At 37.2% G+C, this 19344-nt stretch overlaps 1 protein-coding gene across 9 annotated transcripts in view; it reads left to right on the top strand.

The window, feature by feature from the left end:
• Positions 1–16556, top strand: part of KLHL7 (kelch like family member 7) — a 67899-nt gene extending 51343 nt beyond the window's left edge. For all 9 annotated transcript variants that reach the window (XM_077856545.1, XM_077856544.1, XM_077856539.1 and 6 more), the window contains 4 exons: positions 4895–5135; positions 9231–9432; positions 14270–14367; positions 15239–16556. In XM_077856545.1, coding sequence (XP_077712671.1) covers positions 4895–5135; positions 9231–9432; positions 14270–14367; positions 15239–15522 — 825 coding nt within the window. In that variant the 3' untranslated portion in view covers positions 15523–16556. The remainder of the gene's footprint in view (positions 1–4894; positions 5136–9230; positions 9433–14269; positions 14368–15238) is intronic.
• The last annotated feature ends 2788 nt before the right edge of the window (positions 16557–19344 follow it).

Raw genomic sequence — 19344 nt, 5'->3', positions numbered from 1 at the left:
ATGAATGTGTATGTATGTGGATGCATAGACAGGTAACATATCAAAAGTTCCTTCTACTTCTGTCTTTTTTTTTTTTTTTTTTAAGATTTTATTTATTTATTAGAGACAGAGAGAGGCAGAGACACAGCCAGAGGTAGAAGCAGGCTCCATGCAGGGAGCCTGACATGAGACTCGATTCCGGGTCTCCAGGATCACGCCCTGGGCTGAAGGCAGTGCTAAACTGCTAAGCCACCAGGGCTGCCCCCTACCTCTGTCTTTTCCAGGCTTTCCAGTTTTACCATTTTCATATCTTTTGCTCAGCCAGGCACAGAACTTTGCATGAAATAGATACTCAATAAAACTTAACTGAATTAAATTGTTTTTAGAGTAACAGTTCCCTGCCCACACACATACACTGTAACTCTACTGCTATTGCTATGTATCTATCTAGTTGCTAACAGGAAAGCTACCTTTCCCTCTAGCTTGAGGTGTAACCTAGGAGCTCAGGGAGTGGTAAACAGGCCCCAGATTGGGGGTAGTCCCATCACTACTAAGATAAAAGCTGGCATTCAAATCTATGGAGCCTATAAGTCTGACTTCTCATCTATATTTTTGCTTCTCTGCTTGCTTCCTCAACTACACATATGTTATCTTTTAGGCAGTACAAATTATTAAAGGGTAAACATCAGATCACCTTCTTGGTATTCTGTTTTGGGTGAGGTATAGATTGGGAGAATTAGACTTTCCAGTGAGATCTACCTATACATACAGGAAAAAAGCTCCCCTACATACAGGCATACAATCAAAGCCAGGTATTTTCAAACACAGGTGCAGTTAATACCTGACGGGTGTATTTAATGAGCTCAAGGTAAAACATTAAATTTTAGCTAAAATGAAATCATATTTGCATTCTAAGTAAAATTCTTGCAAAGGTCGTTTCATCTGCCTAGAAGAAAACTATTAGGCAGAATATTAAATGTGGTCACAATTGATCACGCTTAGTGTCTAACATGTACTTTGACTAATGACAGTGTTTGGAGAGTTGAAAAAGATTTAAAAACTTGAGGATATCTAAGGAAATGGAGCCCAAATTACTAGTAGAAGCATGTGCCTTTCTTGTCCCACATGCACTCACGTACACACTGCGCACACTGGCAAATCATTTTTCCTTTGGGCTTATAGTTCCAAGAGAGCAATTTATTCAGTTTATTTTAATTCTTAAATCTGAAGCCTAGCAAAGCCCTAAATGACAGGTACATATGAGCACTCACTTATTCCTTTCTAAAACTCTTGAATAGTATTTGAAAATTAAGGGAATTATTTCTGCCAAATTCTGGGGAGTTATTTCCCCTTTTTTTGGAACTCCGTATCCTAGTATCTAAATGTTAAGTGCATTTAGTTAAAATGTATTTTGTTTGTATTTTAAGTCCAGCCCCTACATCGGCAATTTTTTTTTTTTTTTTAAGATTTTACTTATTCATGAAAGACGGAGAGAGAGAGGGGGGCAGAGACACAGGCAGAGAGAGAAGCAGGCTCCTCTCAGGGACCCTGATGTGGGACTTGATCCCCGGACTTCAGGCCCTGAGCCAAAGGCAGATCCTCAACTGCTGCGCCACCCAGGTATCCCAGCAATTATTTTTAATGTGAAGAGTAGCAGGTCTTAGAGATCATTTAAAAGAATATGTCACCCATTTTCTAATCCTGAAATTAAGGAAGAGCAAGGAAAGATAGTGTTCCTGTGGATATCTTTAGAAACTATAGAAAAGTTTCCATATTGCTCTCTAATGATCAGTATCAAACAAATTGGATGTAAGAGTGGCAAGAGTTTGAGATTCACTGAGTTAACACTATCTTAATAATTTTATATCTCTGCTAATGATCTTGGTCAGGTAGGAATTATGAGTAGATTTATAGAATATGTAAGAGAAGCATTAGTTCACTCTTGAGGGATCACTCTTTGTAGAGTATGGTCATTATTTTCTCTTATTATTTTTTTTTTCATTCTGTGGTATGCAACTCTAAGAAAACAAATTTTAACAATAATTGTTCCCAGGGGGAGCCTGGGTGGTTCAGTTGGTTAAGCATCTGCCTTCAGCTCAGGTCATGATCTCAGAGTCACACTCCCTTCTCACCAGGGATTCTGCTTCTCCCTCTGCCCTCCCCTCCGTGTGTTCACTTGTGCATGCTCTCTCTCACTCTCTCTCTCTCTCTCTCGCTGTCTCTCAAATAAGATCTTAAAATAATAATTTTCCCCGGTTATTCAGTATCCATTGAGTAAAACTTTAGAAAAATGTTATATTTACCCTATAGTTTTATGTGAATGCCAGTAGGTATACTACTGAGTAACCGAGGGGGCCACATAGATCCTAATCTGAGAATAAAACAAGGATTAAGACTTTTATTTTTTTGGTCACTTAAAAATGTTTATCATCACTAGGAGTCAAGTATTCCATATGACAGGCTCTTTTTTTTTCCTGAGACCATTCTTTATATTCTGTGATGCTTTGATCTAATCTATTGAATGGCTGAAACATTGGATACTAGTGTGGTAGATATCCATCAGATTTTCCCAAAGGGAACTCAGTGTTTTTTTGTTTTTTTTTGTTTTTTTAAATTTATTTTATTTTATTTATTTGTGATAGGCACACAGTGAGAGAGAGAAAGAGGCAGAGACATAGGCAGAGGGAGAAGCAGGCTCCATGCACTGGGAGCCCGACGTGGGACTCGATCCCGGGTCTCCAGGATCGTGCCCTGGGCCAAAGGCAGGAGCTAAACCGCTGCGCCACCCAGGGATCCCGGAACTCAGTGTTAATAATCATACCACTGCTTTGCTCAATGAGATCAGGAATTGTTTGGATTTCTGTCTGACCCTAATTGTGTTCAGATATTTTCAGAAAGCAGCAGGAACAATGTAGCCGCCTTGTTCAAAAAAAAAAGGGGAGGATCCAAGATACTGTGGCTTTGGGAGAAATCCCCATACATTTACATAGAAAAAGGTATCTTTGGATGTACCAAACATAATAAGGAAACTAAATGATAATGTGAACAAACAGCCATTATTGTGAAGTACTGATACATGCTCATCTCTAATCCAGAAGAAAAAAGTGAGTTTCCAGACCAGTCTAATATTTCATAGTAAATATCACGGCTTTAAGATTTCAGCTGAATATACTGGCTCAACTGAATATTTTTTAAAAATTTATATCACAGCATGCCTGGGTGGTTCAGTCAGTTAAGCCTCTGCCTTCAGCTCAGGTCATGATACTGTAGTCCTGGGATCAAACCTTGCATTGGGCTCCCGGCACTCATTGGGGAGTCTGCTTCTCATTCTCCCTCTACCTCTCCCCCCACTTATGTTCTCTTTCTTGCTTGCTCTCTCTAATAAAATCTTCATTAAAAAAGTTAATATTGGGATCCCTGGGTGGCGCAGAGGTTTGGTGCCTGTCTTTGGCCCAGGGCGCGATCCTGGAGATCCGGGATCGAATCCCACGTCGGGCTCCCGGTGCATGGAGCCTGCTTCTCCCTCTGCCTATGTCTCTGCCTCTCTCTCTCTCTCTGTGACTATCATAAATAAATAAAAATTAAAAAAAAAAAAAAAAAAAGTTAGTATCACAGAAGTCCACAAAATACCTTCTAGCTTTAGACATCAGTAGGATAACAGCAGTTTAAGCTTCATATTATCTGATGATTCTTTTAAGATTTCATTTATTTAGGGCTGCCTGGGTAGCTCAGCAGTTGAGCATCTGCCTTTGGCTCAGGGTGTGATCTGAGAGTCTCAGGATCGAGTCCCACATCTGGCTTCCTGCATGGAGCCTACTTCTCTCTCTGCCTATCTCTCAGCCTCTCTATGTCTCTCATGAATAAATAAATAAAATCTTTTAAAAAAAAGATTTTATTTATTTATTTAGAGAGAGTGCACGTGTGTGAGAGCTGGGGGAAGGGCAGAGGGAAAGGGAGAGAAAATTTCTTTTTATATATATATAAATTTATTTTTTATTGGTGTTCAATTTGCCAACATATAGAATAACACCCAGTGCTCATCCCATCAAGTGCCCCCCTCGGTGCCCGTCACCCAGTCACCACCACCCCCTGCCCACCTCCCCTTCCATCACCCCTAGTTCGTTTCCCAGAGTTAGGAGTGGGAGAGAGAATTTCAAGCAGACTCCACAGTGACCGTGGATCTGGACTCCTGGCCCGATCCCACGACTCAAGATCATGACCTGAGCTCAAATCAAGAGTCCACACCTAACCGACTGAGACATCCAGGTGCCCTGCCAATGGTTATTATCACTATATATCTGGTGGGAAGGGGTTGGGTATGTTTACATTTGGGGTTTTGTTGTTTTTGTTTTTAAGGATTTATTTATTTGAGAAAGAGTGTGCGAGCAGGGGGAGGGGCAGAAAGAAAGAATCCCAAGCAGACTCCCTGCTGAGCACAGAGCCCCACATGGGACTCCATCCCACAACCCCAAGATCATGACCTGAGCCAGAATCAAGAGTCAGATGCTCAACCAACTAAGCTACCCAGGCACCCCAATTTACATTTGAAAGAAGCTTTTTTCTACATAACAAAACTTGTTTTAGAATTTTCTTGTATTAATAACGTCCTTAATAACAGAAGGAATTGAAGACTTAGTGATAATAATGATACATCCAAATGTATTAGAGTTTAATCTGGAACCAGAAAACACCCAAAGCAGTCACCATCTTCCTCTTGCCCTCTGCCCTAACTAACCAACATTCTGAAGAAATCACACAAGATTAAATTAGATTTTGTCTTAAGCCAAACATTGTTATATGTACTCTAGCAAATTAACATACTCTTAACATTTTGTACTTTCTCAACTATATCTTTGTCTCATCTGTATCAATTATATTTTTTCATTACTGATTGCTTCCTCCATTCCTGTTACAGGATTATAGCTGGACAGACATCCGCTGCCCCTTTGAAAAACGAAGAGATGCAGCATGCGTGTTTTGGGACAATGTAGTATATATTTTGGGTGGCTCTCAGCTTTTCCCTATAAAACGAATGGATTGCTATAATGTTGTGAAGGATAGCTGGTATTCTAAACTGGGCCCTCCCACACCTCGAGACAGCCTGGCTGCCTGTGCTGCAGAAGGCAAAATTTACACATCTGGAGGTTCCGAAGTCGGTAAGGATTTACTCAGTATTTTTGTTTGGGAGAAGGTGTTTTACCAAGTACGTTTCCTGGCTTTCATATTTACATAAACAATTGTCTTTTTGACATAATTTAAATACATATCTGTCATATTTTAGAGCCTATTTCCCTAAAGGTTTACCTTACTTTTTTTTTTATAAATCATTTTACAAGAACTTCAGCTTCCTAGATTACGTTAATTGTCCCATTTTTTTCTCATACCATCTGGATTTTAGTTCTATCTAGATTCGTTTTTGTTTTTGTTTTTGTTTTAAAGATTTTATTTATTTATTCATGAGAGACACAAGGCAGAGGGAGAAGCAGGTTCCATGCAAGGAGCCCGACGTAGGACTCAACCCCAGTCTCCAGGATCACACCCTGGGCTGAAGGCGGCGCCAAACCACTGAGCCACCCGGGCTGCCCTCATTTATTTTTTATTTTTTAAAGATTGTATTTTTATTTGTGAGAGGGAAAGGGAGAATGAGGAGAGGGACAGAGAGAGAGGGAGAAGCAGACTCCCCACAGAGCAGGGAGCCCCACATGGGGCTCGATCCCAGGACCCTGAGATCATGACCTGAGTCAAAGACAGATACTTAACCAACTGAGCCACCCAGGCGCCCCTAGATTAGTTTTAGATACATATTATTATTTACTTTAAAGATTTCAGAGTTTGGCTTACTAATAGACCCTTTAAAATCTCTTTATTACATTCATGCTTTTAAGATTTTTTTATACCTTACTGCCTCTTCTTTCTTTATATCAGAAAAAAAGTAAGAATGATCTTTCTCATTTGCTTTTATTCTTTAACTATTTAATATAATGACTGGTAGTGGTATTTTATGCTTACTGATCAGAACAAGGGGTATGGGTTTGGCTGTAAAAAATCTTTCTCATTGATGGGTACTTTGTTACTGTCCAGTGGTGATCTTTTTCTAAATGAATAATTTTTCTAAATGGATATTCTAGGTGTAGACTAGATACATAATAGCTTTAACATGCTTTCACCTTTTCATATAATTTCTTTAGTTAAATAATGGGCTTATAATGAAAACTAGGAAGACCAAATAAACCTATGGTATGGAATTCAAGTGTTAATTCTTTATTTTTTTAAGATTTTATTTATTTATTCATGAGAGACACAGAGAGAAAGGCAGAGACACAAGCAGAGGGAGAAGCAGGCTCCATGCAGGGAACCTGATGTAGGACTAGATCTCCAAGACCTCAGGATCATGACCTGAGCCAAAGGCAGACCACTGAACCACCTAGGCACCTCGTCTTTTTTTTTTTTTTTTTTGATGATTTTTATATTAGGCCAAAGAATGTATTACTTTTGTTCAGCAAACTTGTCTGTTTTAAGTTTTTACTCCCCTCATAAGATATCAAATTAATATGGGAAGAATTAAAGATTTTTAAAAATGTGACTTAAGAAATGACTCTTTTCCTCTTTAAAAGCCTTTTTTATACAATGTCTAATGAAGCATATTTCAAATACAATAAATCCTAAAGAAAATAGAAAGTAACTGTTCTATAGAAACACTTTTTATTAAAAAGTAGGGTAGGTAACTATTTCTTCAGCAATTACTAAGTCAGTGTTTTCCTTAGTTTCTTATGTCTGCCATATACTTCCTATTTCCTCTTAGTATCAACTGAATCTACCAAATTAAAACTGTTTTATTTTAAGATTTTTATTTATTTATTCATGAGAGAGTCAGAGAAAGAAAGGCAGAGACACAGGCAGAGGGAGAAGCAGGCTCCATGCAAGGGAGCCCAATGTGGGACTCGATCCTGGGAATCTGGGATCACGCCCTGAGCCAAAGGCAGACACTCAACCGCCAAGCCACCCAGGTGTCCCTTTTGGTATCATTTCTAAAACTCTTTATTGAGCCCTTATAATGTATAGAAGTTATAAGACAGGATGTATATGTTTTGCCGTTAATGTATATAATCAAAATACACCAGAGACATGCAGTGATACAACCTTGAGAGTATATTTAAGAATGGGCCAGGGATCCCTGGGTGGCGCAGCGGTTTGGTGCCTGCCTTTGGCCCAGGGAGCGATCCTGGAGTCCCGGGATTGAATCCCACGTCGGGCTCCCGGTGCATGGAGCCTGCTTCTCCCTCTGCCTGTGTCTCTGCCTCTCTCTCCCTCTCTCCCTCTCTCTTTGTGACTATCATAAATAAATAAAAATTAAAAAAAACAAAACAAAAAAAAAAACGGGCCAGCAGGACTTCAGGGCTTACTCACAGAGCCAGAGAGTAGTCAGGAAGAATAGTTTTGTTACTGGTGCAGTGATTATTATAGAATGTTAAATGATAAGCCTTAGAATATTATCAGATAGGAGTTTTCAGACTTTAAGGTATGGAGTTACCATCTATAAATCACTACACTTTTCTCCTCTATAAACATTTGAAGCTTAAATAATTATCTTCATATGTACTGGGCTTGAAGACATTCATAATGTTACTTATTTAATTTCTCTTCTGAAGTCAAACCAGTTTCTTAAAATTAATTACCAATGAATAAATCTCTCCTGCAGATCCTTTTGAAAAATTTTTTCTAAGATCTATACAAACAGGGTTAGTTTTTTCTTTTTTTTTAATAATAAATTTATTTTTTATTGGTGTTCAATTTGCCAACATACAGAATAACACCCAGTGCTCATCCCGTCAAGTGCCCCCCTCAGTGCCCGTCACCCAGTCACTCGTTTCCCAGAGTTAGGAGTCTTCATGTTCTGTCTCCCTTTCTGATATTTCCTACCCATTTCTTCTCCCTTCCCTTCTATTCCCTTTCATTATTATTTATATTCCCCAAATGAATGAGAACATACACTGTTTGTCCTTCTCCGATTGACTTACTTCACTCAGCATAATACCCTCCAGTTCCATCCACGTTGAAGCAAATGGTATTTGTCATTTCTAATGGCTGAGTAATATTCCATTGTATACATAAACCACATCTTCTTTATCCATTCATCTTTCGGTGGACACCGAGGCTCCTTCCACAGTTTAGCTATTGTGGCCATTGCTGCTAGAAACATCGGGGTGCAGGTGTCCCGGCGTTTCATTGCATCTGCATCTTTGAGGTAAATCCACAGCAGTGCAGTTGCTGGGTCGTAGGGCAGGTCTATTTTTAACTCTTTGAGGAACCTCCACACAGTTTTCCAGAGTGACTGAACCAGTTCACATTCCCACCAACAGTGTTAGAGGGTTCCCCTTTCTCCACATCCTCTCCAATATTTGTGGTTTCCTGCCTTGTTAATTTTCCCCATTCTCACTGGTGTGAGGTGGGATCTCATTGTGGTTTTGATTTGTATTTCCCTGATGGCAAGTGATGCAGAGCATTTTCTCATATGCTTGTTGGCCATGTCTATGTCTTCCTCTGTGAGATTTCTGTTCATGTCTTTTGCCCATTTCATGATTGGATTGTTTCTTTGGTGTTGAGTTTAATAAGTTCTTTATAGATCTTGGAAACTAGCCCTTTATCTGATACGTCATTTGCAAATATCTTCTCCCATTCTGTAGGTTGTCTTTTAGTTTTGTTGACTGTATCCTTTGCTGTGCAAAAGCTTCTTATCTTGATGAAGTCCCAGTAGTTCATTTTTGCTTTTGTTTCTTTTGCCTTCTTGGATGTATCTTGCAAGAAGTTACTGTGGCCAAGTTCAAAAAGGGTGTTGCCTGTGTTCTCTAGAATTTTGATGGATTCTTGTCTCACATTTAGATCTTTCATCCATTTTGAGTTTATCTTTGTGTACGGTGAAAGAGAGTGGTCTAGTTTCATTCTTCTGCATGTGGATGTCCAATTTTCCCAACACCATTTATTGAAAAGACTGTCTTCCAGTGGATAGTCTTTCCTCCTTTATCGAATATTAGTTGACCATAAAGTTGAGGGCCCATTTCTGAAAGAAATTGAGGGTTAGTTTTTTCTTAAGCTATTCCTCCATTTTGCTGTTAGTGTAAATTAAGTTTAGAGAAGACTATAACTTTAAATTCTTTCCTCTAGGAACTAATGACCCGGCTCTACCATCAGCTTGCTCCAAACCCACACATACACTAAATTAAGCATGATGGAGTCTTTTTTTTTTTAAACAGGAAACTCAGCTCTATATTTATTTGAGTGCTATGACACCAGAACTGAAAGTTGGCACACAAAGCCCAGCATGTTGACTCAGCGCTGCAGCCATGGGATGGTGGAAGCCAATGGCCTGATCTATGTTTGTGGTGGAAGTTTAGGGAACAATGTTTCTGGGAGAGTGCTGAATTCCTGTGAGGTTTATGATCCTGCCACAGAAACGTATGTATCCATTTAAAAGTCTTAATTTTAAAATCATATGGGAATGGACCTATTCTTAAATCAGTGAAGTTACAATGTTTATAATTCACCTTTCAAATAACTTCTTTCTTTCTTTAGATTTAAGGGTTTATAAACTTATTTGTGGAAGTGTGTGGGACTAACCTTATGCATAACTCATTAAAACTACACTGTGTATAAACAAAAAAAGTCTTATTTCACAGTTAAATGTATTCTGTAAGTTCAGAGGAAGAAGATGGCAAAAAGCAGAAGGACTCAACAGAAAAATTTAGTTCTTGTATTAAGAATGCACACACACTTTTGAATGTGTTGGTTTAGGGACATGTTTATGGCCTGGACCCTTCCTCTGTGTTTTGTCTTATATACCCTGTGGGAGCCCCTCTCTTTCTGTTCCTGCATATAATTGCAATATTGCAGTAATTGCCTATGAATGAGACAATTCTGACTGATTCATCAAATTCATAAAATATTTTTATTTGAGGTCAGGAAATGTAGGGAAGGAGGGGCAAGAATTTATGATTGGTAGTAAATTTGCCTTTAATTGGAAATACTATATATTGATTAGTGTCATTAATAAATCATACCCCTAGGTATAATGTCTTAATTCTGATTTCATGCTTACTAAAGTATGTTTGGATACATATTTAGTCAGTATGATTATTCTTAAATCTGGCATGTAAATAGTTGCTTTTTAAAAGGCAAAATGCTAACGAAATAAGTGGTTAGCCAGATTTTCTGACCTTGTAGTTAATGATGGAACTTGTTCAATGTAGCCAAAGGTGATATGCCAATTACAGAAAGGGGTGGGGTGAGGGATGGAGTAAGTACATTTCTAAGGAAATGACTACAGGTAATACCCCAGTCAGATTTTTTGTTGATACTCAGAAACATCCAAAGAGATTTGATAAGAAAAGTTATTTATTGATTTGAAAGGATTGTTCTTCCTTTACCAGAACAAGCTATTGGGTACATATGTTCAACTTAAATGCTATGCCAAAGTTTTTATGCTCAAGTTTTATATTTAGGAAGTATTGCCAGATTACAAAACATAGAAGTCTTCTAATCCAGGTATTGGTTTTGTTTTTTTTAATGAAAAGTAAGAATTTAATTATAAACTATGATTAACCATTGTGCAATTATTTATGCTTCCCACCTACTTTTAAAGGATTTAAAATCAATAACTTCTCTCCCAAACAAAACTGTAGTTACAATTGTTCTTTTCTCATTTTTTTGTTCAACTGGTTACTTACCAGTGTTAGAATGGAAAGCAGCTTATCTTGAAACTGATCTTTTTAGACTAGGGACACCTGGGTGCCTCACTCAGTCAGGTAGCCTCCAATTCTTTGATTTTGGCTCAGGTCATGATCCTCAAGATCATGAGATCAAGCTTCAAATCGGGCTTCACACTTACCAGGTGGTCTGCTGGAGATCCTCTCCCTCTCTTTCTCTCTCTAAAATAAATAAATCTTTTAAAAAAGTATTGAGACTAGAAAATGTCTTTGAGATCATCACATTTACTACTACTCAGTGTTTTTCAGAATGTATGGTCTGCTGGAGATCCTCTCCCTCTCTTTCTCTCTCTAAAATAAATCTTTTAAAAAAGTATTGAGACTAGAAAATGTCTTTGAGATCATCACATTTACTACTACTCAGTGTTTTTCAGAATGTATCTTTAGTACTTGCCAGGGCATGCTGAGAATACCCCTTATCTCATTCTGTCATCCATCAGTTGAGCTATCTGGCCCATCTTGTCCCAAACTATAGAGTTATATGCCAACTCTTTACCCTCCTATGGCAGTCTCTCAGACACCTTATGCTCAAAAGGTATTACAACATACTAGTTGGAAAACTAGTCTCTTTGTCCTGCTTCCTAACTATTTTTTCATTTATAAAAAAATCTCTTAAAGTTGAACACATATCAGATAAACTCTAGGATTCTAAATTTTAAGATCTTTAATCAGACACTATGAGTGTAAATCAATATATTCTTATTCGTAGTAGCAGGGGAAAAGTATAAAGGAATTCTGTAACTTCAATATTTTTTTAAAACTAGGTGAATACATTTAATTTGGGGAATATCTTAAAACTCACACAAGTTTGCATTTCTTTTGTATATATTGAGCTTATGTGTGAAACTTAAATTCTCTTCAATGCTTTTAAATTTTCCTAAGTAAAAAGCTAGTGTGACTATAATTATCCAGATGTCAAAATGAAAAGTAATATGCTACCATGATTTCCTTTTTTTAATATGTGATCTGCCCACCTAAGTTATTTTTTATAGGAATTCTTTCCAATTTTTTCCGTTTTTGTTTTTGTTTTTTTTTTAAGATTTTTTATTTATTAGAGATACAGAGAGGGAAAGAGAGAAAGAGAGAGAAACAGGCAGAGGGAGAAGTAGGCTCCATGCAGGGAGCCTGACGTGGGACTCGACCCATGGTCTCCAGGATCACACCCTGGGCAGAAGGCAGCGCTAAACCGCTAAGCCACCGGGGCTGCCCCTTTTTTGCGTTTTAAGTGTTTTGTAACTATAGTGGTTTAATTGGAAGCTACTAAGAATCGAAACCTTTGGAAATAACATGACAGTTTCTGTAGTCAGAATTTTAAGAAAAGCTTCTAAACACTAAAGTTCAGGTCGGGGGGATGCCTGGGTGGTTCAGCAGTTGAGAATCTGCCTTGGTTGGGCTCAGGAAGTGGTCCCAGCGTCCCAGGATCGAGTCCCACATCGGGCTTCCTGCATGAAGCCTGCTTCTCCCTCTGCCTGTGTCTCTGCCTCTCTCTCTGTGTGTCTCTCATGAATAAATAAATAAAATCTTTTAAAATTTTTAAAAATTTAAAAAATGAAGTTCAGGTCAGGGAGAGCAAGGACCTAAACTCTAAACCTTCAAGAGTTTCCTCCACTTATAATGAGGTTTCATCCTGATAAACCCATTGTAAGTTGTAAATATTGTTACCTTGAAAATAAATTTTTTAAAAAAAAGAAAATAAATTTAATACAACTAACCTACTGAACATCATAGCTTAGCCTGGCCTACCTTAAACATGCTCAGAATACTTACATTAGCCTATAGTTGGGCACAATCATCTAACACAAAAACTTTTACAAAAAAGTGTTGAATATCTCATGTAATGTATTGACTACTGAAAGTGAATGGCTTTCACTTTCAGTGAAAGGAATTTTATAGGAATTCTTTCCAATTTTTTCCATTCTGTACCAGAATGGCTGGTACAGAATGGCTCATCATGAAAAACATATAGCTAGCCCAGAAAAAGATCAAAATTCAAAATGTGAAGTACAGTTTCTACTGTATGTGTTTCACTTTTGCATTATCATGAAGTCAAAAAATCCTAATTTGAACCATCATAAGTCAAAGATGACCCTACATTAAAAATACGCTCTTATTTTATATCATGGACATGTGTGTAGAAGAAAGGGGTATATATTTTGAATTTTTCCAAGTTAAAGACTGTATTTAATACACTTTGACAGCTCACCATTTGAAGCTCACTGCATAGAGAAACATTGGAGGCCCCGTACTGGCTCCCACCTCTGAGCTATATGCTGGTTTTTTTACTTAGAGGAGCACGTGTGTTGACCCTAGGGAAAAAAAAGGAACAGTGTTGCCCACCTCACCTTACAGAGTGCTCTGAAAATGAATGTGGCAACTGTCAAACCACTTTTAAAACAAAATTTTATTAATATAAAGCAAACAGTTGTTAATATTTCAGAGTTAATCATTATGTCTTAATTATATTTTGAAAAGTTAAATTTAGTAAATTATTTAAAAGAGAGATAAATGACCATATTAGAGAGTTACGCTTATGTCATATTACCCTTTTGTTGGCTAGTTTTGGTTTATGTTAGCTCTTGAGAAACAAGCCTGTGTCCCAGTACTACCTTCACAACCACAAATGTCACTTGTGTGTTTGGGATTGAATATAAAAGAAGGGATTGAGTCTCACAGAAAAAAATAATAATACAGTTGTCTTTGTATATGAGGCTGCTACCTATGAATTAGTGTTTGTTTGTTTGTTTTTTTAAGATTTTATTTATTTACTCATGAGAGAGGCAGAGACACAGGCAGAGGGAGAAGCCGGCTCCATGCAGGGAGCCTGATGTGGGACTTGATCCCGGGACCCTGGGATCATGACCTGAGTCAAAGGCAGACTCAACCACTGAGCCACCCAGGCATCCCTAAATTAGTGTTCTTCAACACTAAATGTCCACATTTATGTTCTGAATCTCATTATTTATAATAGTGGCCATGAACAAAACAACATGCTAGTAAGTTATTAAATTTGACAGAATAAATACTTTTGTTACTAGTGCTGCCTAAAGTTGTAAGTGTACATTTGAAGGTGGACATATGAATAGTAACAGATACTACTAATTTGCTGATTGCTAGGGCCCAATGTTAAATTTGTGTTTTACTCATACATAAATATTAATTAAAACCGTATGTGATGATATTCGTATTTTATATTAAGTATCTTTCTTTTCTTTTTTGTTACTATCTTAACAAATTACTATGAATTAGGAAGTGGATTTCTTCTAAAGATGTGCTAGTCGTCTCTAGATATTCTTTATTTCTCATATTCTGTAGGAGTTGAAAGGAATAAAATCCCCATTTACCTACCTATAAATAAATTACTCAAAACCACATCGACCTTTTTTTTTCTAATGTTTCAGAGGTGCATGGGTGTGAACACATGTGAGTAGTAAATGAGTACTTAATTGGGATAACAAACCTTTCTAATGAATTAGTATGAGTACTTCACTTCCTGGGAACAAGTACTCTAAAATCTTTCGCTTATTTTCCAGATGGACTGAGCTGTGTCCAATGATTGAGGCCAGGAAGAATCATGGACTGGTATTTGTAAAAGACAAGATATTTGCTGTAGGTGGTCAGAACGGCTTGGGTATGTGACCTTTATTCACTGTTCAACTTACCTAGTGGTTTGCATGATCTCTCCTCATAAATCTTTGAAACATTTCTTAAAATCTAAATATAAGCATTTGTCACATATGGGATTATATTTATATTTTCTGGGAACTAATATATTTTATGAAACATTGCAGTATGTTTAACATCCCTATCCATGAAATGTAGGTAATGGCCAGTCATTGTGACAGTCTCAGCTTCACACATTTCCAAATACCTCCTGGCTGATAGTATCACACTAGCTAAAGAACTGTTAAGTCACAGAAACATTTGAATTTTTTAAACATTGCATGAAAATATCGATATCACTATTATTTAAATGAGTAAATTTGATTTTTTATTTTCTTAAATAGTTTGTAGAAAAAATCTTAAATAATTTCTTTAAAAAGAATCTGAACTGAATCTATAGTCCGTAAACTTCATTTTAGTCAATACCTTTAGGCATTACTTATGTATAACAAATACCTTCCTTCCCTTCTATCTCTTGCCATTGCTGTTTTCCATCAACTGCTAAAAGATAAATGGCAGGATAAAGACTTGAATAATTATAGTCAAAGTTAATCAGAGAGAAAATCCACTATTTGTTTACTTTCCCAGAACAGATAGAACATTTTTCATTTTGTAAAATAAATATACATATTTAGGATTCAAGTAAAAATTAAGTTTTTACTCTGTTAAAGTAAAAATAAAAATAGATGGTAGATATGGGCATTCATTGTAAGATTCTTAACTGTTCTGCATGTTTGAAAATGTTTCTAATAAAATGTTGGGAAGATGCAAAGAATTATTACTTTAAGAGATCTTAGAATTGTTAATACTATTGTTCATGTTATCTCATTCTTTTGAAGGTGGTCTGGACAATGTGGAATATTATGATATTAAATTAAACGAGTGGAAGATGGTCTCGCCAATGCCATGGAAGGGTGTAACAGTGAAGTGTGCAGCAGTTGGCTCTATAGTTTATGTCTTGGCTGGTTTTCAAGGTGTGGGTCGATTAGGACACATCCTTGAATATAATACTGAGACAGACAAATGGGTTGCCAACTCCAAAGTCCGAGCTTTCCCAGTAACAAGTTGTTTAATTTGTGTTGTTGATACTTGTGGAGCAAATGAAGAAACACTTGAAACATGAAAAGTGAATGGACTTCAAGATTTATCGGAGACTCAGAAATATGGCCAACAGTGCTTTGTTCCAAGAGTTTGGTTACGAAGTTTTAGTTTGGTGTTTCTGTTGTTTTGTTTTTTTAAAGGAAATTTCAAGTAAAGTAAGATCGCTATAAGATAGATGTTTCTTTTATATGAATTTCCTTGCTTAATTCAAAGACCATATTTTAGCTGGCCACTACCAAGACATATCTAGCAAGAAAACTTGAAAAATCATAAGCGTTTGGTGAAAATATGAATTCTTGAATGAATTTCACATTTGTAACTATGATTATGGCAGAGTGGGGGATTGGCTCATCAGTGAAGCGATCTCATCTTAGCTCTAGATTCTATTTTCATACATCATAGAAGTGCTATGTAGTTAGGTCTATTTGTTTCTGTTCAGTCAAGAACTAAGAAATAGTATGAATTGTAAGTCAAGACAGGCAACCCTGATGAAGCATCTTCGTCTCACCTAATTTTGCTTGTCTTCATTTGTTCCATTTAGTGCCAAATTTATTCCATTTTAAAAGCAAGCCAGTGAGTCAAGTATACATATTCTCTCACTGAGCTTCATAAACACATTTTGGGCTTAAAATGTACCCAAGTCCTCATGAAATATATTCAATCCAATTAAATATATTCCATCTTTTAAACACAAAATGCCAAGCCTAGCACCCTCATTAATTTATAGTACTGTTTTATCCAGTGGTTAAAAAATGATTATGCCTCTTCAGTCCTCACTGTTAAATAAAATAAAATCATAGTAAGAATGATTAGCAAAAGACAAAGCTATTTATAGCAAATTTCTAGGTTACTAGAATAGCACTGATAGTTATACAATATCAATGTTGACTTTGAACTTCTTATGGATTAAAAATATACATGATTTCTTTTCCTTAGCAGGACACATCAGAGAGATTTGACCGTTATCCCATAAAAGTTTTGTAATGATTTGAGTTAAATGTTTGTCATCTCGTATTAATTGCTTTTATGTGGTCAATAAATCTTTTACAAACCCAACTACTCATTTCTTTCCTAGTAATGTTTTGCCCTTTTACCTTACAGAATGTATGGAATGAGCCATGTAAAGCTGTCACCATCAGTGTTTTTATCCAACAATATTAAATATTTTTTAACTTAAAATAGACTGCTAAGTTTTATTCATCCTACATTTTAAACGTGTTAGGCAATGGTTGCTTTTAAAATTTGTGAAGCTGTGTTTCTATTTTAATTTTCATTCTTTTTTTTATATAGGGGTCATAATCTTAAATCCTAAAAATGTTTAAATGAAAAAGAGATAATAAAAAACATAATGATAGGGGTGCCTGCATTGTGCAGTCGGTTAGGCATCCAACTCTTGGTTTTGGCTCAGGTTATGATCTCAGGATTGGGAGTGATGCTCCCAAATGGGGCTCCTCCACTGCTTAAGACTCTTCCCTGTCTCTCTGCCCCTCCCTCTGCGTGCACGCATGCATGCACGTTCTCTGTCGCTCTCACTCTCTAAAAAATAAATGTCTTTTAAAAAAGCATAATATATTTTTTATTTGAGGTTTTTATGCATGAAACTGCTTTACTGAAATATAATTCACGTATTATACAATTCACCCATTTAAAGTGTATCATTCAGTGGTACTTAATATATTCAGAGTTGTGTAATCATCATCCCAATTTTGGAACATTCTCATCACCACAGAAAGAAACCCCATACTCATTAGCAATCATTCCCCATTTTCCTCTATATTAGTTTCCTGTGACTCCTGAAATAAATTACCACAAACTTGGTGACTTAAAACGACAGAAACAACTTCTTTCACAACTCAGGAAGCCAGAAGTCCTAAATCAGGATGTTGGCAGGATTGCTTCATGGAGTTCTGAGGCAAAAATTGCCCAGCTTTCCCCTAGCTTCTGGTAGTTGTGGCAATCCTTGACATTCACTGACTTATAACCAGGGCACTTCAATCACTGCCTCTGTCTTCACATGTCCACCTTTCCTGTGTGTGTCCCTTGTGTCTTCATATGGTGTGATAAGGACAGCAGTCATTGGATTTACCCAACCCTCCTCCCAATCTAGTATGACCTTATCTTACTAAGGACATCTGCTAAGAATCTGTTTCCAGATAAGGTCACATTCTGAAGTTCCAAGTGGACGTGAATTTTGGGGGGATATTATCCAACCCAGTTATACCCCCGAGACACCCTAGCCCTAGACAACCATTAAATCTTTGTCCCTAGATTTGCCTATTTTGAACATTTTTATATTGGGTTTTCAATTTTGTACTCCACTGAAAAAATGTCCAGTTTAATTTTTTTGAGTGAAGAACATTTGTCATATTATAATTTAATTCTATTAATACAATACTTCCCATGTGGAATGTGCAGCACTGTTGGAAATATTTTAAATGGACTAGCCTTTTCTTTAGGCTGTGTAAACTGACTAGAATACACTATGATACGTATGTAGACAGGTATGATGTAGGTTATAATAAAGTGGGTTTGGGGGGGTTGTGGGGGTTATTAGGGGGGCGTTAGTAATCTCAGTAGTTAGTAAATACCTATTTTCTGCCTTGGAAATATTCTATGATGGTCATTCCCATGATAATGGCACAATATATTGGCAAATTGTTGTTTTTCAAATTGATTTATTCACTGGAGGGCAGGGTGGATGCAGAAGGAGAGACTCCTCAAGCAGACCCTCTGTCCAAGCAAGGAGCCAGAGGCAGGGCTCTATCCCCCAGTCCAAGATCCTGACCCAAACCAAAACCAAAGTCCGACACCCTAGCAAGTATTTTTTCTATTCCTTTCTTCCCCTCACAAAATTCCTGTCCTTTATATAAAGAGCTCTACTTTCTTTTTAGTAAGCATGTGATATGTTAATGTTCATCCTTCGCAGTGACACTATTTGAAGACACAGCAGTTTTTAGTATATACTTTTAAAAATCACAAATTGAACATGAAACTTTAATGTCTTTTTTTTAAAAGATTTTATTTATTTGAAAGAGAGCACAAGAGAGGTGTCAGAGGGAGGAGGAGACTCGCTGCTGAGCAGGGAGCCTGATGTGGGACTGGATCCTGGAATTCCAGGATCACATGACCTGAGTCAAAGGCAGATGCTTAACGGACTGGGGCACCCAAACGCCCTGAAAATTCAGTGTCTTTAAAAAAAACTTGCTATAAAAAACAGTACCTAGGGCACCTGGGTGGCTCAGTTGTTGAGCGTCTGCCTTAGACTCAGGTCATGATCCTGGGGTCCTGGGACTGAGTCTCACATCAGGCTCCCAATAGGGAGCCTGCTTCTCCCTCTGCCTATGTCTCTGCCTCTCCCATGAATAAATAAATAAAATCTTTAAATCTAGAAAAATTTTAAAAAGTACTGAATTACAATTCTGACCTAGCTTTCAGAAACCTGACATTATAGTCTTTAAGGAAATTTTGAATCACAAAAATGAGCCATTTACTAAACAATTATTAGCCAAGCAGTCTATATTCCTTTTACCTTATATACTACTAACAGCAAAAATTGAAAATTTCCTGCATAGGCCAGGTTAAAGGAGTATTTAAAGGAAATGGGCTTTTTTGTTTTTTAAGAGAGGGAGAGAAATGGGGGAAGGGCAGAGGGAGGAGGGGAGAGAGAATCTTAAGCAGGTTCCATGCCTAGCTCAGAGTGTGATATGGGGCTCAATGCCACGACCCTGAGATGATCTGAGCCAAAATCAAGAGTTGGGTACTTAACTAAGCCACCCAGGTGCCCCAGAAATTTTGCTTTTTAAGGGTGACCATTAACTAATACACCAACAATGTCATAAAATTC

Source organism: Canis aureus, chromosome 18 (assembly GCF_053574225.1).
Source record: "Canis aureus isolate CA01 chromosome 18, VMU_Caureus_v.1.0, whole genome shotgun sequence".
Taxonomy (NCBI): Eukaryota; Metazoa; Chordata; class Mammalia; order Carnivora; family Canidae; genus Canis; species Canis aureus.
Note: the sequence above shows the minus strand (reverse complement) of the source record. Positions and strands in the feature narration are given on the sequence as shown.